Here is a 21,808-nt window from a genome sequence, read left to right as displayed (position 1 = left end):
GCCTCATCCAACATACAGTCCCATGTAACTACATCACTCCTCCCTCAGCCTCATCCAACATACAGTCCCATGTAACTACATCACTCTCTCCCCTCAGCCTCATCCAACATGCAGCCCTATGTAACAACATCACTCGCTCCCCTCAGCCTCATCCAATGTGCAGTCCCATGTAACTACATTACTCCTTCCCTCATCCAACATGCAGTCCCATGTAACTACATTACTCTCTCCTCTCAGCCTCATCCAACATACAGTCCCATGTAACTGCATTACTCTCTCCCCTCAGCCTCATCCAACATGCAGCCCTATGTAACAACATCACTCGCTCCCCTCAGCCTCATCCAACATGCAGTCCCATGTAACTGCATCACTCGCTCCCCTCAGCCTCATCCAACATGCAGTCCCATGTAACTACATTACTCTCTCCCCTCAGCCTCATCCAACATACAGTCCCATGTAACTGCATTACTCTCTCCCCTCAGCCTCATCCAACATGCAGCCCTATGTAACAACATCACTCGCTCCCCTCAGCCTCATCCAACATGCAGTCCCATGTAACTGCATCACTCGCTCCCCTCAGCCTCATCCAACATGCAGTCCCATGTAACTACATCACTCTCTCCCCTCAGCCTCATCCAACATGCAGCCCTATGTAACAACATCACTCGCTCCCCTCAGCCTCATCCAATGTGCAGTCCCATGTAACTACATCACTCTCTCCCCTCAGCCTCATCCAACATGCAGTCCCATGTAACTGCATCACTCGCTCCCCTCAGCCTCATCCAATGTGCAGTCCCATGTAACTACATCACTCTCTCCTCTCAGCCTCATCCAACATGCAGTCCCATGTAACTGCATCACTCTCTCCCCTCAGCCTCACCCAACATGCTGTCCCATGTAACTACATCACTCTCTCCCCTCAGCCTCATTGAACATGCAGGCCTATGTAACTACATCACTCTCTCCCCTCAGCCTCACCCAACATGCAGGCCTATGTAACTACATCACTCTCTCCCCTCAGCCTCATCCAACATGCAGTCCCATGTAAAACAAACCTCTCTCTCCCCTTCCAGCCTCCATTACCACGCTACAATCCTCTCTGCTTCCTGTTCTCCAGCTCCATGTGCTCGGCTCCGGCTTCCTCTATACAGCACCGAGCAGTGATGGCCGAAACACCGCCCTCCTCTGAGAGGCCACGCCCCTTCCGGTGACATCATACCTACCAGGAGCAACTCCATTCTAGTCACGACCATTTATACATGTGGTGAGGTTCTTACTGTAAGTCACTACTACCCGGCATATCCTGGACACCACTGATCTCCTAAGGAACCCCTCAGATACCATTTGCCTTCGGATGGGAACTTCTTATAACACACATCCTATACACGCTGCTAGTCATTGATGTGGATATGAGATCCTGACAAGGTCAGATTTAGCTTTCTAGAGAATCTGCATTACAACACATATAAGGGAGGCAATAGGAGGTTTTTCTTATGGGAATTCTGAGTGTGCTGAAATGATCTAGCCAGGACCTGTTATGGAAATACTCTAACATGTCTAACATGTCGGGTGCTATTAACAACAAATAAATATTACTTCCCTTAAAAGATTGGAATTGCACCAGTTGATGTTTTACTTCTATTTCCTATACACCTGTTTGCGGAATGTAACCAGAGGAACCTACAGCACGGTCATGGTATCCTGCACATCAGGACGTAACATCCATAACATAGGACATTGTATTCTGCGGAGTATGTAGGCGCTATATAAATAAAATGTATTATTATTATTTATTATTATTCTGGAATTTATTGCAAAGGATTATATTTTCTCTATAAGCATAGGGAAGTCTCCTTGGAATTGTCTAACGACTATTTATGGATTACCGATTTTATAACAATTACCGAATGATTTTCCCTCAGTATGCAATATGGACATGTGCTATACATTTATATCGGTATGTCCATATAGCTACCATGACAGTCTCTCCAGGATAGCTTATATCATGACAATTTAAATCTGGGTTATAAAACACTGATGTAAAGTTCTAATGTATCAATATGTATTTAATACTTTATATACCAAAAATGTTTTGAATATCACAGAATTTTGTATAATGTATATCCAGATATGTTATGAATGTCTTATCTTGATTATGTCACAATTGTACTCACATCATGTTGTATATCACTTGTGATCAACAGAGGCTGACAAAGGCTTTATAGCCAAAAGTACATTGTGATCCCCATATGGTTCACACCAGCGTTCTTCTTTCCGTTCTGTGCTTTCCGTCTTCTACTTGCAAGAAGACGGAAAGCACAGACCGGGTCCGGCCGTGAGCGGCGGTGAACGTTTTATGCTCTCCGCCGCGAAACCGGATTTTTTAATCCGGACACAGAGTACTGCATGTCCGACTCTGTGTCCGGATTAAAAAACCCGGTTTCGCGGCGGAGAGCGTAAAACACTCACTGCCGCTCATGGCCGGACAGCTTTCTCACCCATTCAAATGAATGGGTGAGAGACTCCTGCAGGTTTCTGTATCCTTCTCTGTTTTATGCAGGAAACGGAAACCTGCGGAACGGAGTGCCGGGCGCAGATGTGAACGAGCCCTTAGTGCGTAAAAAGCAGCTCCCATTGACTTGAATGGGAGCCAGCATATGTGCGCTCCCTATTGAAATCAATGGGAGGCTCCCCCCCCCCCCCATTGCTTTCAATGTGATACGCGCGTAATACATTGAAAGCTATAGGGAAAAAAGCCTCCCATTGATTTCAATGGGGAGCGCATGTATGCCGGCTCCCATTCAAGTCAATGGGAGCTGTGTTTTACACACCCGTTCTGAACGTGTTTTTATGATCAGAATGAGCGCAGCGTTACATCGTGTGAAGGCTCCCATATTTTTATATGACATATATATTATACAGCTTCATATAAATATCTTAATCCTGACTGTGTTTTCAACCAGTGAGATCTCTGGAAATAATTTAGATAATACTGCAACGTTAGTGTCATATGAAAGAGTCTCCTATTTCACATGGTGTACACCCAGTGCATTTCGGTCCTTCTGCTCTAGTGGCTTCTCAAAGTAAAACTGCTCACGGGCTATGACGTCATGGATCCCTGCCGCTGATTGAGACACATGGAGACAGCAGTCACTTGACTGTTGAGACCAAACAGTGGCTTCAGCAAATCTCAGGAAGAGACTCGTGATGTCACAGGTAGTGACATTGCAAGCCCTTTGCTGAGACCGCTAACTGACCACAGTGGTCATGTGTGGTAGGGACTTCCACCACATGTCATCATTGGACCAAGAAGACCAGACTGGGATGCATTGGAGCTTTGGGAAAAGGGGAGTATGACCTTTTTTTTAATTTTTTTTCCCACTGCCTCTGTTCGATTTAAAACTTAAATGGGTTGTCTATTTTTGCCTTGACGACCTTTTTCGAAGGTTATATTCAAAACAGGTAAACCCAAAATCTAACAATTTCCCTTTGCATTGTATTGCAGGTAGCCATGCAGATGGTGCAGTCTCTGTCCTGCCTCCATCTTTGCAGAGCTATTACTTCCCAAACTATATCTTCTCAAGGCTTGTTTTCACCCCTTCATTTGTTACATCTCCGCCTTGTCTCTACTGGATCTCACCTATGTGCTAAGCCCCGGAATTTAGCCAAGGGCAAGAGAGATGTGTCTGAGAAGAAACTGGTAAGTTGTCAAACTAACTTCAAAACCATATATATTTATACACACACTATTTTGTAGTTTATGTAGGAAATTGTTTGATTTCTCATTACATCCCAGACCCGTTATTTTGTCGATCATCGGAAAGTCCGAGTGGTGGGAGGAACTGGAGGAGATGGAGCCTCCTGCTTCCATAGCGAGCCAAGGAAGGAGTTTGGAGGGCCAGATGGAGGTGATGGTGGAAATGGAGGGCATGTGATATTTAAAGGTAATGGACAATCAGAATTGTGGGTTATACCAACAGAGATAACTCGTGACCGCAAATACGTTGTGAATTTTTTGCAACCATTGTTCTTTTTTTTTTTTTTTTAGTGCACTTATGTGTTTTAAACAAAAAAGTAAAGAAAAATGCATGCAGTTATACTATGCAGACCTATGTGTCTCCATGGTAACTGACTACAAACAAAGCAAACAACGAAATTTTCAGCACAGAAGGTGTTAAAATAAAACTTAACTTTTATTTAAGAGAGCATGAAAAAATGGGTACCTGATGTAGGAGTCAAAAAAGAAAAAAACTCACGTAGTCAATTCCATATATCAATGTGCATGTGTAAACAAAGCAGACAGGCCTACGCGTTTCAGGACGTCCGTCCCTTACTCATGGCAATGCCATAAGTTTTATTTTAACACCTTCTGTGCTGAAAATTTTGTTGTTTGTTTTGGACATTATTTGCCCCAGCCGGCGGTGTATTTTTTCGTGCACTCAAGGTATACACTGCCTCTCTTTATTGTTGGTGAGCTGTGGACTGTATGTGTTTACACATTTTTTCTCAACTACAAACAAACCCTGTGTGTTTTGGTTCTGCAGCCATGTTTGACTCCCTTTTATCTGATCCCTCTCTGGAAACCTACTGCATTATAAGGCTAGATTCACATCTGCTTTTGTCTCTCCATCATTCGGATCTGCTGGACAACCTGAACAGCAGATGTGAACTTAGCCTTAGAGGAATGATCACTCTCATCATTGCATATTTATTCAGTGTTGTTATGGGCAACAGCCGAAAAGCTGGGAATGGCATTTCTAGATTATCTTCTGTTTTGCTTATAGTGGATAATTGTGTGAAGTCTCTCTCCTCCATTGCTGCGGTGTACCAAGGGTTTCAAGGCGAGCCTGGTCGTAGCAAGAATTGTTATGGAAAAGGCGGTGAAATTCTGTATGTTAAGGTGAGCAACAGAAAGTAGTTAAATGTAGGCAACAGATCTAATAAACAGATGTATGTGTAAAAGAAAAAAGTCGAAAGCAGCACAGTTTTCGTCAAAAGAGGGTGCCATCACAAGGTCCAACTGGCAACCCTCCAGTAATAGTAGAAAAATGAGCAGCAATTCAGCAGTATCAGCAAAGTCGAATCTTTAGTTCATTCATTCAATCAAACTTGATAAAGGGTCCTAGTGAACCAAAACGTCACACATTTTGCATGCAATAAAAAGTTCACTTAGCTGATATCTGCTGGAGTGCTGCTTTTTTTTCTATAAGATGTGTAGTTAAATATGTAAATTAGATATAAATGTAGATATATAATTTTCATATCTTTATCATTTATATACCTCTTCTCCCAAGAAAATATATTAAAGGGGTTTTCTGGGCAAAAAATGGATTTTCAAAAAGGTCTGAGGTGTGATAGGTGTGGGGATAACGTCACTCCTTAGGGAGAGACCACCTTCTCAGGTGTGTGGAGACTTATAGCATCTTGGGAGACAGATTTGCATATTCTTCCCATGTTCCCTTGCAGTGGAGCAACTATGGCTGTATAAGTCTCCACACACCTGAGAAGGTGGTCTCTCCCTAAGGAGTGACGTTATCCCCACAATCTGGTCTCACAGCCTCTCACTTAAACCAAATCAATTCTCTCTAGGCTGCGCTGATGACGTCCAAAGAGACAGAAACGGTGCCGTCCGTAGCTGAGAAACTGATTTGGTTGTAACCTCACATCATGCAGCAAAGGCTTCTGGGAAGTCGGGCATGTTGTTCAGGGTTGCTTGCTATAGAGGGCAGCAAACAGAGGCACTGTCTCCCTGTTTACATCTTGTGAGACAGATTTGCATATTCTTCCCATAGATCACTATCAAGCAGTGATTTTTAGCAGAGCTGTGTGGTCAGTCTAGGACAGGGGTAGGGAACGTACGGCTCTCCAGCTGTTGCAAAACTACAATTCCCAGCATGCATACTTGCTCTGCTGTTCTTGGAACTCCCATTGAAGTGAATGGAGCATGATGGGAAATGTAGTTTCACAGCAGCTGGAGAGCCAAAGGTTCCCTACCCCTGGTCTAGGAAATGCAGCCATCACAAGGACCATGTTCCCCTGACCACACACTGGTGTCTGTATTTACCTGAATGTGAATTGATAGCTATTAGTATGTAGGTCATTGAGATGAGTTATTGCTTTGTGAGGAGCTGACATGCACTATATACTGATACAAATTAGCAGAAAGAATAACAATGTATTTCTTTACTGTGCAGCTTTTGTTATCTTCATTGTTCTTTACGCAATAAACTCTTGATTAAACCTAGTAATATGTCTTCTGTACATTTGTCAGGTGCCCGTTGGAACGCTCGTAAAGGAGAATGGGGTAATAATTGCTGACCTCTCCACACCAGGGGAGGAATTTGTTGCTGCCTATGGGGGTGTTGGAGGAAAAGGAAACCGGTTCTTTCTCAGCAATGAGAACCGAGCTCCAGTGTTGGCCACCCCGGGTGATCCAGGAGAAGAGCGGTGCCTACACCTAGAACTGAAGACTATGGCTCATGTTGGCATGGTGAGTGTTAATACCACATATGCCTTCTCTGTGTGTAATTTTTCAGAGAGTTTTTGTCTGCACATAGATGAAGACATTTTAGGGTCGGCCACTAAGATAGTCAGCTTAAGTAATTGATGTGAACTTGTTCGCATTGAATGTCTCAGTTACATCCAGGCCATGTCTCAATCCTGCCATATAAATGTGGGGTGTTGCATATAAAGAGGGAGGTGTCCCAAAATAATCATTCATTAGTTGTAAATGAAGTAAAATGTTCAATAAATTGTGATTTTGATTTTGCACAGCCCTAATACATTTACCAATATATATTGTCTAATCTTTTGTTAACCAAAGGAATCAATCTAAAAATATGTCACAGCGATTCATTCATTATATGATAAATTTGGTGCATCTCTAGATACTTGGATCTATCTTTACAGTATTGGTTTTACCTGTTGTGCTACTTAACAACTTTGTGCAAATTGTACTTTTTATCCTTTAATAGACTCTGCGCCACTGATTCTCGCACTGTTGGAATGTTTTTTTCTGTAGCTCCATTGATCTTGAGGAATAAGTGCTGTTGGTTTTGATTCCTGAAATGCTAGTTAGGCTCTGTATTGTCAGGTGGGCGGTCTCAGGAAGAAGCAGACAAGGGGTGTGATTCAGAGCTCTGACACTGGCCATCTCTGATTGGTAGCTGTGATCACACTCTCTTGCCTTCTCCTACCTGACACCACCCACCAGACTGTACAGAGTCTAAATGGCATACCAGGCACCAAAACAAATTGCACTTATTGCTCAGGAATGGTGGAGGAATGAGAAAAAAATCCAGCGGTGCTGGAATCAGTGAAACGGAGCCCCTTGAAAGATGTAAATAGCTGTGGTTTGTAGAAGTGGTGAAAAGTTCTCTTAAATTTTGATTATGGGAACATCTCTCTAGTCGCTTGTCTATCAGTATGAGATCAGTATGTAATTGATAAGAATCTGCAGCCACTGGTCCATTCAAACAGGGTGACAGGTGATCCTGTATTTGTGGCTGATGGGAGCACCAGCGGTTGGACCCGGTCTGATCAAACACTTAGAACCTGTGGATAGGGATTTGTTTCGGTTATTGGAACAGGACTGTATTTCCCTTGTAGCAGTGATAGACAGCTATCTTGCATATTCATAGAGGACAGTCAGTTACTGATAGGACCACCCTCTTGACTTCTAAACATAGAGCAAAGATTTCATTGAATAAATGACAGGTTATACCAAATGTTTTCCTACAAACCTATAAATCAATTTTCACAGCACTTTCTGCTCTATAATGTACCGCTTGCAGACAGAATAGTTATTTTCCATGGGACAGGTTATTTATTATAGTTAGAAGTAAAGTTAAAATTTACCCATATTCCTGTTTTCCAGGTGGGATTTCCTAATGCTGGCAAGTCATCTTTGTTACGCCTTCTTACAAACGCACGTCCTGCTGTTGCTGCTTATCCCTTCACCACCCTCAATCCTCACGTTGGGGTGATTCATTATCAAGATTATGAACAGTTAGCTGGTGAGTTACCCTGGCAAAATTTTCTTTCATGGTAATGGTCTTAAAGGGAATGTGTAACCAAAAAAATAACATATATATATATATATATATATATATATATATATATATATATATATATATATTGTATATATGTATTTTTTTCATATTCAGCTTTATGTTAAATATATATTTTGAGAATGTATTTTTTTTTAAAGTCATTATCGTATTTCTAAAAAAAGAAAAAAAAAAACAATCCTAAAATTCATGCAGTATTCACAATTGCCACTAGTAGCCTGATCACAGTTACCATATATATGTAGATAAGACACAGAATCCACCAACTGCAATAGCTGATTTTACAGTGTACTCCCTTTTCTACACAGGCCACAAAGCATGCTTTGAATTCTGTCCCATAGAAGTAAGTAGAGTCTTCTCGGGACATATTATATGGTATCTATGCCAAAAAACAGGAGGATGTTTAGACTCGGCAGCTACAGTTGGAACTGCAAGATTTTTCAAAAATTTAAATATACCCTGTATATATTCAAGTATAAGCCGACCTGAATATAAGCCGAGGCCCCTAATTTTACCACAAAAAATTGGGAAAACTTATCGACTCGAGTATAAGCCTAGGGGGGAAAATGCAGCAGCAACTGGAAAATTTCGAAAATTAAAATAGATACCAATAAAATTACATTAACTGATCACCAATCTTTACATTAAAAATGAATTGATAGGGCTGCAAATGCAGACACATATAGGAAAGGTATAGGACACATATAGGACTGCTCCATAAGTTGCAGCTCTTCTATTTGGCCCGGACACACAGCCACAAAACCATCATATCTTTAATTAGTCCAGTAGTTCTTTTCTTTATCTTGCTTACTTATATAGCACAATCATGGTCCGCAGCACTTTTTAGACATTGTCAATCACTGTCTCTATATTCCCTCAGTATGTCTTTAGTTATACCATCTCTTTCAAAAAGCTTTTTTTGGAAATGTGCAAATGAGGCTCAAGTGCAATGGGGCGAGCCAAGGGTTTTTGAAAACCTGAGGCTCTTTCGTGCTTTTGTTGCACTTGACTCTCATTTGCATATTTCTAAACTTGACCTTTCCAAGGAAATGGTGCATCTATCCTAAAGGTATGATATGGTTTCATATCAAGCTTCCCTTGAAAGTAAAATAAAATGAAAAGTTTCTGGTAAGCTCTGCTTATCTGTTACAACACCTTTCATATGGTAATACAGGGTCACATCCCTAGACCAGAATTACTTAAGGTTCTTGAAAGTTCAGCTGACCATGTACATTAGACTTGTTTTAGTGCTGTCCCAATATCTGTTGTTTCCCGCCACAGATATGTGGCGCCAGATATACGACTTACTCTGTGCACTTATTGTAATCAATTCGGTTAAACAAGTAATACGCTTCTATAATTTGTACCAATATTCCTGCTGTTTTGGGGTTCTTACACTTATTCTTCTTTAGTCAAGAAAATGTATTTGCATATCCTGAATTCCTAGAGGAGCATGAATGACTTTTAAGTCTTCATACACCTGTAAAGAGACCTCCAAAAGCAGTCTCCACAAGGAGACACAGTAGCTCTCATTACACAAGTACATTCAGCACTGTCCTTTTGCAATCCTAATTGCTTGGTGGTGCTGTAAAGTTTTATTTGCTTTTTTGTGGATGTAATGGTCAAAGTTTCCCATTCTTTGAACATAAATATATAATCTTAAGCGGTATGGCTGTTAAAGTCTAGGGAAAAAAAATGTCTCCTTCCCAAGTAACTCTTCTTTTTTCTTGGCATCTCAGTGGCTGACGTTCCAGGCATTATAGAAGGAGCCCATCAGAACCGGGGTTTGGGCCTCTCTTTTCTCAGGCACATTGAGAGGTGTCGGATTTTGATGTATGTGCTGGACCTGACACACCCAGAGCCGTGGACCCAGCTGAATTCTTTAGAGTATGAACTGAATCAGTTTGACGAAAGCCTTCCACTTCGTCCCCATGTTATTGTCGCAAACAAATTGGACCTTCCTAATGCCAGAAAGACCCTGGAGTGTCTGGGGAAGAAGGTAAAAGGGAGAATTATTGCTGTGTCAGCCTTGACTGGGGAGAATGCTGAAGAGCTTATACTTTATCTTCGAGAGCTGTATGATGGACACCGACCAGAAGGAAAGAGAGCTAAACCTTACCTGGGCTGGTGAAGAAATGCTACAGAGGGAACCTTGTGATTTATATAGGAACAAATGTGGGGTACACCATGGCTACAAAAAACAACAAAGACAAAAAGGACTTGATTTTGTATAGAATATTTAACGCAAAATGGGGAAAATCAGCACAAATTTACAGGTGTGCACTAATATTTTCAAGTAGTCCTATAAATAAAGGTAAAACAGTAGTCCGTAGAAGGGTCTTGCAGTAAACTGTCCATAACATTCTTTCTCAAAGTGGGCGATGACGCCCTCTTGTGGGCGCTGGAGGCCTACAGGGGAGCTGTAAAGGGATTTAGTGCTGTGTCAATGCTGCTAACTAAAACGATAAATCATTTGCATTTTACCGAATGCGGTGACTTACGGCTGTTTTTGAGTAAATTCGAGACTGATATTAAGAAACTTGTTAAAACTCATCAGATTCACCCTTCACATTAGATTAGTTTTAAAATTTAAATTGAAATGTTTATTTTAATTTGAATAAACGTTTTTCTATATCTTATTTATAAAGCTGTGTTTTATTGGTCTCATTAGAACAGTCTCATTTAAAATGTAAGTTTGATCTCAGGAACAGAATAAGACTTGTATGGCCACTATAATTAAATTAAAGTAATGATTATGATTTTTAAGATGTGGTAAAGTTAAAAATTTTAGGGCTCGTTCACACGGGGCAATAGAGGTCTATGTAAACGGTAGCGTCCTTTTTTCGTGAGTAGAAACAAAAAAAAAAAAAAAAAAAAGAAGTGAGCTGCCCTTTCTTCAGGCGGATTCCGCAGCGTCTGCCTCATGACAGCACCCTCTGGACTAGGCCTATTCATTTGGGCCTACTCCGGAGCGGGAAGCCGCGACTGTCAGAAGCCGTGACAGTCGTGGCAGGCACATTTTGGTCCTATTCTGACGGCTTCCCACGTCAAAATCAGGACCAAAATACGTGGTCCCTAGCCCCGTTTGAACTAGCCCTTAGGGGGCGCTAGAAAATAATTCATTCTCAAAGTGGGCAGTAGACAAAATAAGTTTGAGAAACTCTGGTCTATACCTTGTTGCTAGGTGGAAGACTGATAGAAAAATAGCAACCAGAGCTCTATATGGAATCCTGTTCATGAACTTCCATTCAGCAGGATTTCACCTTTTTCATGGTTATAGGTGAGGCATTTTTTTAAAAAAAAATGCGTCCAGAATGGATGTCTGTTTTGTACCAGCTCCACCCCACATTTACTGAGTGGTATTGGATGTTTGTTTCTTTAGTCCTGTGTATTACCGTATTACAGAATTCCTGTAACTTGTACCTAATACCTTATATATTTGTGCACAATAGCTAAATGATCTACTTGGAGCTGTGGAGCAAGGAAAAATTCAAATGGGGAAAAAAAAACCCTATATAAACCACTAGGTGGCGATACTAGCAATATAAATGTATAACTCGTATGTCCCTTTCCCTGTTGTAGTGCAGATTACAGCATCTATCTGAATGGTGGAGGTTTTCCTGAAGGTAATTTAGGACACATAATATTATGGTTTTATGGATATTCTTGTTTTTTCAGCTGTAAAATCTCTAAATCTCTACATAGTTACCTGGGTGCAGCAGGGGTATGTAATGACGCTGTCTTGTCACTTCCCACAATTTTTGTAGCAAGATTTTAAGTGGCAGACGTGTCCAACAATTCTTGTGTCACAATAATAACCCTGTAAGGAAATACACTGACTGTTGCTGCTGTTCCTGTGTTCTGCTGCTTTTCTGCATTGTCATCTGTAGGCTCCTCACCTTCCCTTATTCAATTCTCCCTGTCAGTCTGTTACAGTCATTTTACCCTCCTACCCCATTCATACCCTATAGACATCCGGTCAAGCCTATGCCTTGTAACTTGTGATCTATGACAACGTTTTAGAAAAAAAATATGTAGAATCCTGGCATTATATATTGATTTATGCTTTTCAGCAAAATCTGCAAAAAAAATTATCAATATTCTGAGTACACATTTTGAGCAAGGTGCGTAAGCCCACTAGCCACATCACCGCTACCTCTGTGTAGTGGGTCCCTATTCTGTTGCTTGTGGCACTTCTTGGCAACCCAAACCACCACTGCAGCTCTGCACCCACAGAGGACCCAGCAGCTTTACAGCACCCCTAATGCCAGCCTAAGCCCCCAGGCTCTGGGCCCCACCACTCTCCAGTCCCTGACAAAAGTTCTGTCGCTTACCCATGTTGTGGAATCCAAAGCTTATAACTTGACTTTAAATTCATCCATTGGTTTTAGAAATGACTCATATGAAAACTGAAACCCTCCCAAATGTTTATTTTGTTAAGAAAGTAAATTGGCTTCACTGCTGAAATATCGATCACTTAATGAACACAGAAAGGTCAGATTTTGGCAAGACAAAAGTTTTGTCACTCACATAAAGTAATGTGAAAATCAAACCAATAATTCAGTTCAAATACAAAGATATGTTTCCTAACATTGGTGAATGAAGTTGTGGTGCTATTAGAGCCACATGTAATATTTTGTGTGACTTCCATGAGCTTGAAGGACGGCATCCATGTGTTTAGACAATGATTCATGCAATTTATTGAAGTCATCAGGAATAGCACAGAATGCCGTCTAACATGCCTCCCAGAGTTCATCTAGACTCTTTGGTTTTGTCTACCACGTTTCCTCTTTCATTCTACCCCAAACGTGCTCAATGATGTTCATGTCTGGTGACTGGGCTGGCCAGTGCTAGAGCACCTTCATCTTCTTTGCCTTGAGGAACTTTAATGTAGAGATGGATGTATGAGATGGAGCACCATCCTGCTGCAAAATTTGACCCCTTTTATGATTGGGAATGTAAGAGGAAGCTAATACTTCTTGATATTTTAGGCTATTGATATTGCCTTCCACCTTGCCGATGTTTCGCACACTCCCATACTGAATGTAACCCCAGACCATGAGCTTTCCACCACCAAACTTAACTGTTTTCTGGGTGTATCTTGGATCCATACGGGCTCCAGTAGGTCTCCTGCAGTATTTGAGGCGGCTGTGGTGTAATTCAACTGAAGATTCATCTGGGAAATCCACCTTCTGACACTTTTCCATTGTCCATCCATTTAGTAGGCTGTGGGTCTTTAATTTCCTTTTGTTTAGTGCTGGCTTCTGGGCACTGATTCGACCATGGAGGCCATTTCGAGGCAGAATCCTACAAACTGTTCTAGTTGACACAGGGACTTCAGGTGATCAGGCCTGTTGGAGCTCTGTTTCAGTGGAAGAGGGGCTGGATTTGATTTTCTAACCAACAATCGTTCCTTCTGAGCAGTTGTCTTGTGGGGTCTGCCGGACCTGGGCTTGTCAAAAACATCTCCAGTCTGGTCAAATCTTTTTATAACCCTTTGTACTTGACGCTGAGACACATTAAAGGTGCAGCCACCTCTGCAGTGGACCTGGTCTTCAGCCTTTTGATACTCAAGGCTTTGGTCGCAGGGTTGATTTTTGGCATGTTGTCAGAGGTGAAGTTGCAGTTCAAGTGAAGGTCTGGGGTGCTGGAGTTCTTTTTATACACACCCACTAATTAACCGATCAATTAGTGAGCACAGGTGAGGCTGTAAATTAGGATTGGGGGCATCACATGACAAGGCAACAAAACTTTTGTCTTGCCAAAATCTGATCTTTCTGTGTTCATTAAATGATCAATATTTTGCCAGTGAAGCCAATTTTTTTTTTTTTTTTTTTTTTATAAAAAACACATTTGGGAGGGTTTCAACTTTCATATGAGTCATTTTTTAAGCCAATAGATGAATCTAAGCAACAGAACTTTTGTCAGGGACGGGTACAAACACGCCACCACAACAATGACAGCTACTGTGCAGTACTGCACTTTGTGAACAGATCTCAAAAAGTCTGAACTTAAAGCTCATAGGTGGATCCTTATGCAGTCTCCTGTTAAGTAAAATGCATGGGCATATGAATGTGCTGATAACCAGAGCAAAGCAAAAAAAATTAAAAAATTAAGGGGACAGGAATATAGTACACCACTATTTTAGAAGAAAAATAGTAATGGACGACACATCCAGTTTTTATACATTCATCTATAAATGAAATACAATCTCATATTGGTGGCCTAAGATGTAGTTGCCCATCAAGGAAGTCCCAGACTTTACACCATTTTAGTCTATAAAATTTTTCTCATGCTGTACGATAAAGAACATATAGCTCAATACTAATAAAGGAGGGGAGAGAGAGATCACAAAGGTTGATCCCAACAATCATTAAACAGGACCTGACCCCTAGAATGAGGGAGCTGGATGTACACATGTTCTGCTGTCAATTGGGGGTCTATGAAAATTGAAAAAAATGAAAATGTCAACAATGAAAATGAAAAAAGAAGAGGGCCCTGCTCAGGACCACCATAAAATGTACGTACGTTGCCAATCAATTGTAAATGCTGCGTTACATTACGTACTGTTTTGGTGCATGGAAATTATACAGCCACATGCCAGGATTACCATTTCATCCATTTTACTGGTTTATGAGCCAATTGTATTACAATGTTTCCCAAAGTAAATAACACATTTCTCATATTGGAGATGGATCTTCAATCTTTTAGCACACACAGGGTTAACACCTCTCGTTCCAATATTTCTAAGTAATTAACTCTCCCAGACAGTAAAATGTCTCAATTGAGACTGATGAATTAATCGTGAGCCTTCCCTTGCCTCCCCCGGCATCTGTACCAAACAGTTAAATGGCGCAAATTGTATTTGTCAGCATTTGGAATTAAGTTCATTTCAAGAAACATTCATCATAATTAAGAGCCACAGGGCCAAGTAGAAGTCACAAATGCAAGACGGGACCTCAGAGGGGGCCTGACCCATGTGCAGTGGTCTCTCATTGGAGCTTGTTCTGGCGGTAGACAGCTCCCTGTCATTAGTGGGGTGATGTTATATCGCATCCATTTCCTGCCTAGCCTTATATTATGAGTATTTCTTGGGATTATATATGAACATATAAAACAGAACTACAGGATTTGTAGGTTTTATTGCAGCTCAGCCCTATTGATTTTAGTGGAGCTGAGCTGCAGTGTCAGACACAGCATGCTGATAATGGGAAACTGCATCCTTGTTTTACTATTACAACTCTGTACAACCCATTAAAAGCATGTATTTGTATTGTTTTCCTATGAAAAACAATACGAAAATAACCTGTGTCTGAGTTTCTTGCTTTCAGCATTCTTTTGGGTTTAATGGCCAAATTATTTGCACATCTTTGACTACGTGAATTGGGTGGATTCTCTCGATTCAGAAGTCTTGAGACAGTTGGTGTCACCACACATGTACACACACCTTGTCAACAAGCACACGTTATCATTGGCTTCCTTGTTAGAAAAGAAAAGTATATCATTCCCCCTACGCCCAAACAGCAGCACAAGATGGGGTATTCCTGCCCCTGTGTACTGTTAGGACAGGTGGAACTTTTAATAAACTAACTAGTTACCCTCCCATAAAAGGTCCAGGAGACCTCCCCCTCCCTGTGTTTTTTTCTGTCCTGTTACCAGGACAGGTGGAGGGAGAGGTCTCCTCCTCTCCCACACATTCTTTCTTTTTGTGGAGGAAATCTCCCTTTTCTAGCCCCCCCCCCCTCCCCCCATCTGTGCTGCTGCTGTCAGGGTCTTACCGGGGGTTTGGGGCTTTCTTTGCCTTCCTCACGGCGCCTCCTCCCTTCTCCGGTCTGGCGCGGCCCCATCTCGTGCTACTGCGGGGGGGGGGGAGATGGTGAGGCAGCGTATCTGTTCTCGGCGCTGCGGCGCCACTCGTCCGGCTGCCGGGGAGGAACTGTAGATGCAGTTCCTTGTTTCGCCGCGGGCACTACTTGCGGTGCTCCGCGGACTTCCTCTCTTCCCGCGCATGCGCGGGAATCCGGTTCGCGCATGCGCGGACCGTCGTCCCCGCTCGGCCGGACTTTGGGAGCGCTTGAGCAGCGCTCCCACCCCGCTTTGAACTGGATTTAAGGGGATAGTGTCCCCCTCCGCTCCATCCTCCTAGCCAGCTTAGGCTAGGAATAAAATGGTGCCCCCAAGCCTGGCTCTAGCCGAGGCGCTGGAAGGGGGCGGAGCTAAGGTTCGCCCCGCCCCCGTTTCTCCCTATTTCTTCCTGGTCTGCCCAGAGTAGGTTGCCTGTCTGCTTAGCTTGCAGGTTCCTACTCTCCCTGGGCAACCAGAAGGTAGAAGAAATTTCCTGACTTTACAGGTGCTCTGAAATTCCTTTCAAAAGGTGATGTATGCCCCCTGGTGGGCCCTCAGGGTAGAGGCTGCAAAGGTAAGGGAAATAATGAGTAATATGTTTTTCCTTAGATGTCATCCTCCTCTTCAGTGGCGGATAACCCTAAAAGGAAGGCTTCCAGTAAGCGTCGCCACCTTGCCTGCGCCAAATGCGAAGTCCCCTTGCCTGATGGCTACGCCTATCAATGTTGTCGCGGGTGTCGGGGTCCCCCCTCAGAAGACACTTCTGTCCGTGACGTGGTCGGTTGGGTAAGGGAATTCGTCGAGGAGTCGATGAAAGAGATGAAATTCTCAATCTCTCAATTGGCCAAGAGACCACGGCTGGATTCGCCTCCTTCTCTCCCACCGATGGAGGGTCTCCAGATCTTGGACGAGGTATCCTCGGGAGAGGACAACCTGGACCCATCTAAACCGGTATTCTCGGTGGATAGGATGCCCAAACTGCTAAGAGTGGTTCGGGCTAAGGAGTTGGAGGAGGCGGCTGAGGAGGCTCCATCTACCTCTCTCAGAGCCTTCAGGGCGGACCCAGACTTGGTAAAAAGGCTGGAGGCTGAATGGCGGTTCCCTGAACGCCCATTCATTGCGTCTAGACGCTTTAGGTCTCTTTTTCCCCTATCCGAGGCACAATCCAGCTCCTGGGGCCCTCCGCCCAAGGTTGACATAGCCGTCTCCAAACTGTCAAAGCGCACGGTAGTACCAGCGGAGGATGGCTCTAACCTCCAAGATGTGATGGATCGCAGGGCGGAGGGGTCCCTGAGGCGTGTATACGCCTCTTCCTCAGCACAGGCCTCAGTGGGCATTGCGGCTAGCGAGGTGGTCGCTAAACTGCGGTCAGACATCTCTAAGCTGGAGAGAGATATTGACTCCGGGGTCCATCGGGACGACTTGCTGTCGGCCATGACAAATATTTCCCTCATGTCTGACTATCTCTCGGAGGCGGCCTTCTACCAGGTCAAGCTGGCCGCAAGATCCATGGCATTGTCCACCGCCGCAAGGCGCCCCCTCTGGCTTAAGCCCTGGAGGGCAGATAATGCCTCCAAGTTTAATTTATGCGCCTTGCCATTCGAGCCCGGCAGGCTATTTGGCACCGAACTCGACCGGATAATGGAGGGTCTGGCCGATTCTAAGGGTAAGAACCTGCCCCAGTCCACAGGATCCAGGCAACGATCCTTTCGGGGCTACGCCCCCTCCAGAGGCATGTCTAGAGGCCAGTTCCGTAGGCGCCCCTCGGGCCCAAGAGGCGGTCGAGGTTCCTCCCGTGGTGGTGAGAAAAAATCCACCTTCTGACAGTCACGACCCCCTTGCCTGCAGGGCCAAGGTGGGGGGTCGTCTCTCCTTACATTTAACCGCCTGGCACCATCATATCCAGGATCCTTGGGTTCTCCAACTTATACGGGAAGGCTACAAAATAAACTTCCTTTCCCTTCCTCCAGACAGATGCAGGAGGACCCGCCCTCTTCAGGGCACCAAACAACTTCATCTGCAAAGATCTGTGCTGGAGTATATCGACAAGGCTGCATTGGAACCCGTCCCCCTAAACGAACAAGGGCAAGGCGTCTACTCACCCGTGTTTCTAGTGCCAAAATCAACCGGAGGGTGGCGCATGATTATCGACCTAAGGTATGTAAATCAATTTATCCGCAAGGTCCGGTTCCGGATGGAGACCATAAGGTCGGTTCTCCCTTTCCTGCAGCCAGGAGATCTATTCGTCACCTTGGATTTGAGGGACGCATACCTCCATATTCCTATCTATCCTCCACACAGAAAATATTTACGAAGGGAGCTCCTCGCCACGCAGTTGAGCATCACAGTGGCATTCATAAGCGAACTGGGCTGGCTAGTAAACTGGCAAAAGTCAGTAGTGGTTCCATCTACCCGGATTCAATTCCTAGGGTTCAACCTGGATTCTCTCAGTATGACGATCTCCCTGCCCTCTCCTCGAAAGGAGAAGATTGGTCGAGCGGTTCACTACCTATCCCGAACCAGGAAGGTTACAATCAGGACAGCGATGAAGGTCCTAGGTCTCATGTCCGCGACCATCGAGGCAGTTCCCTGGGCTCTATGGCATATGCGCCCGTTACAACTCGAGATCCTGAGAGTATGGAACCACAGTCCCATGGGACTTCAGAAGCCTATCCAGCTTTCCATCAGTGCCCGTCGATCACTACAATGGTGGTCCCAACTCAAAGACGGGAGGTCCACGGTCCAGACCTCCTGGACCCTGTTGACCACAGATGCCTCCCTAACAGGCTGGGGAGCGCATCTGGGGGAGACCCTAATACGGGGAACATGGAACCCACAGGAGAGAACTCGCTCCTCCAATTGGCGAGAACTTACGGCAGTTTTTCTGGCACTACAGACTCTGACTCCCCATCTCCAAGGGAAGGCTGTCAGAGTAAGAACAGACAATTCTACAGCCGTCCAATATATCAACAAACAAGGGGGCACCAGGTCCCCCTCCTTGATGCGGGTGACCGACCTGATATTTTCATGGGCGGAGAAGAATTTGTCCCGGCTGTCAGCGGTACATATCAAAGGCCACCTCAACGTCCTGGCAGATCAACTAAGCAGGGGACTAGTGACAACAGCCGAATGGTCCCTGTCCCCGGAAATTTTCCAACAGCTTACCAGAATATGGGGTCTCCCCGAGGTGGATCTGATGGCCACCCAACACAACGCCAAGGTGGGACGGTTTTGCTCCCTGTACCGGGACGGCAATCCCTTGGCGATCGATGCCCTGTCAATACCCTGGAGCTTCAAACTAGTATACGTTTTTCCTCCCATTCCAATGATTCCCAGGGTGTTGGCAAAACTCAGGCAGGACCAGACATCGGCCATTGTCATCATGCCATTCTGGCCGAAAAGGGCATGGTTTACCCACCTCATGTTAATGAGTCGAGGGACCTACTGGAGGCTTCCGTGTGTCCAAAACCTGGTAACTCTAAACAGTCAGCTCTGCCAGGATCTGGACAGGTTCAACCTCACTGCCTGGAGGTTGACCGCACCGTACGTGGAGACAGAGGATTGTCCCAGGCCGTTTTAAGAACACTGGCCCACTCTAGAGCGGACTCAACCAATCGTAGTTACCAGAGGATCGCCCAAGTATTTAACGATTGGGGAGCCAGGAGGCAGTGCGATACAACATCTATCGAATCAGTCCTGGAGTTTTTACAAGAAGGGTTGGACAAGGGATTGTCCCCAGCCACCTTGAGAGTACATGTCTCGGCGTTATCCGCTCTATTGGGGACTAGACTGTCTCAGAATCCTCTTATAAGGCAATTCCAGAAAGGGGCCTCCAGGCTCCGACCCCCGGTTCGGCCCCCGGCTCCCCAATGGGACTTAGCTGCGGTCCTGCAAGGGCTATGTGGCCCTCCATTTGAACCTTTAGCTGAAGTGGACTTCAAGTACCTCTCTTGGAAGGTGACCTTTTTGCTGGCAATCACATCTGCCAAGCGAGTGGGTGAGCTCCAGGCCTTGGCGGCATCAGAGCCATACACAGTCTTTTTTCCAGACAGAGTCCAGCTTAGGTTTGTTCAAGGTTTTCTGCCCAAGGTTCCGTCAGTGGAAAATATAAACCAGACTATAACCTTGCCCACCTTTTTCCCCTCTCCTTCCTCGGAGTGGGAGGAGAAGATGCACAGTCTGGATCTTGTGCGAACATTGCAAATATACCTGGACCGAACAGGCCCATTCCGTAAGTCAGAAAACCTGCTCATCAATTTTTTTGGTCACAACAGAGGGGTTAAGGCGTCCAAACCTACTCTGTCAAGGTGGATCAGAGAAGCCATCTCAGTGGCTTTGCAGACACAAGGGCTGCAGGTTCCGGAATTTTTGCGAGCCCACGCTACCAGGTCGGTGGCTGCATCATGGGCAGAGAGGCAGTCCCTCTCAGTAGACCAAATCTGTGCGGCTGCATCTTGGTCTTCCCACTTGACGTTCGCCAGACACTATAGGTTAGACTGGCATGTTTCCAAGGCAAAATCTTTTGGTTATTCTATCCTGACCTCTGCTTGTCAGGATCGCCCTCCCTAGAAGGGGTATTACTTGTTAAATCCCCATCTTGTGCTGCTGTTTGGGCGTAGGGGGAATGGAAGATTATGTAGATAATCTGTTTTCCCTTAGCCCAAACAGCAGCACAAAGCTCCCTCCCTTTCTTGTTAAAGGATAAATTATTATAGTCGGTATGGTACTTGGAGACTAACACAGAGAGGGGGAGGTCTCCTGGACCTTTTATGGGAGGGTAACTAGTTAGTTTATTAAAAGTTCCACCTGTCCTAACAGTACACAGGGGCAGGAATACCCCATCTTGTGCTGCTGTTTGGGCTAAGGGAAAACAGATTATCTACATAATCTTCCATACTGAATGTAAGTTATAAACTTTATGCGAACAGGACCTAAACATAATCCCCAGAGTAGTCCAGTTTAGGAGGGCAATAGAGCTGATAAGTAAGTTGTTTTTTTTGTAATATGTGACCCTCTCCTCTAGATGGCACGGTTGTTATTGTTGTGGTATAAACAGATAATTTTCAGACTATTATGTGGAAATAAACGTAATATTTATCATTGTAGTAGTATTATATTTTTTCTTCAGATAATTGAGCTAATAATTTAGTAGAATAAAGACTTCTTTCTAGATCATAGAAACTGCAAAGATGCTAGTCCATGCTCTCATAATCTGCTTAGATTACTGTAACACCCTTCTCCATGGCCTCCCAGCTATTACCCTCGCCCCCCTAAAGTCTGCCTTAAACTGTGCTGTTCGCTTAATACACCTCGCCCCCTGTTCTTTATTGGCCGCTCCCCTCTGCCAATCCCTTAAAAGGCTCCATTGCCCAATGAATAGAGTTCAAAATACATATGCTGACATGCAAAGCCATCCACAGCCTGTCCCCTCCATATATCTCTGACCCAGCGGTGAACCTAGCCCCTCTGCTGCCTGAGGCGGTCAATCAAAAGACGCCCCCCCCCCTCCCTCTGGGCTGAAGACCGCATCATGTAGCAGGGGAAGGTGTGCGTTTATATATATATATATATATATATATATATATATATATATATATATATTTATATTATGTCCCACAGTGGCCCCCTGAAACCTCTATTATGCCCCACAGTTGCCCACCCAACTCTATTATGCTCCATAGCCGCTGTGGGGCATAATAGTGGTTGCAGTGGGACGCTGCTACTCTTTTTTTTTTTTTTTTAAACATACCAGTAAAACTGATATGTAAATGATATATAAAATGATATAGATAGATAGATAGATAGACAGAAAATGGAAAAAATGGCAGCACTCCAATATTTAGAAGAATATTTTTCTAAATATTGGAGTGCTGCCATTTTTCCCATTTTCTATA

At 44.1% G+C, this 21,808-nt stretch overlaps 1 protein-coding gene across 1 annotated transcript; it reads left to right on the top strand.

Annotated features, from left to right (window-relative positions):
• The first annotated feature begins 1,233 nt into the window (after positions 1 to 1,233).
• Positions 1,234 to 10,627, top strand: MTG2 (mitochondrial ribosome associated GTPase 2). Its single transcript, XM_075277040.1, has 7 exons — positions 1,234 to 1,425; positions 3,506 to 3,700; positions 3,797 to 3,944; positions 4,785 to 4,900; positions 6,272 to 6,490; positions 7,877 to 8,015; positions 9,809 to 10,627. The coding sequence occupies exons 2-7, from the start codon at positions 3,512 to 3,514 to the stop codon at positions 10,198 to 10,200; spliced, it is 1,203 nt and encodes a 400-aa protein (XP_075133141.1). The 5' UTR covers positions 1,234 to 1,425; positions 3,506 to 3,511; the 3' UTR covers positions 10,201 to 10,627.
• Positions 10,628 to 21,808: the final 11,181 nt, after the last annotated feature.

This window comes from Leptodactylus fuscus, chromosome 6 (assembly GCF_031893055.1).
Source record: "Leptodactylus fuscus isolate aLepFus1 chromosome 6, aLepFus1.hap2, whole genome shotgun sequence".
NCBI lineage: Eukaryota > Metazoa > Chordata > Amphibia > Anura > Leptodactylidae > Leptodactylus > Leptodactylus fuscus.
Note: the sequence above shows the minus strand (reverse complement) of the source record. Positions and strands in the feature narration are given on the sequence as shown.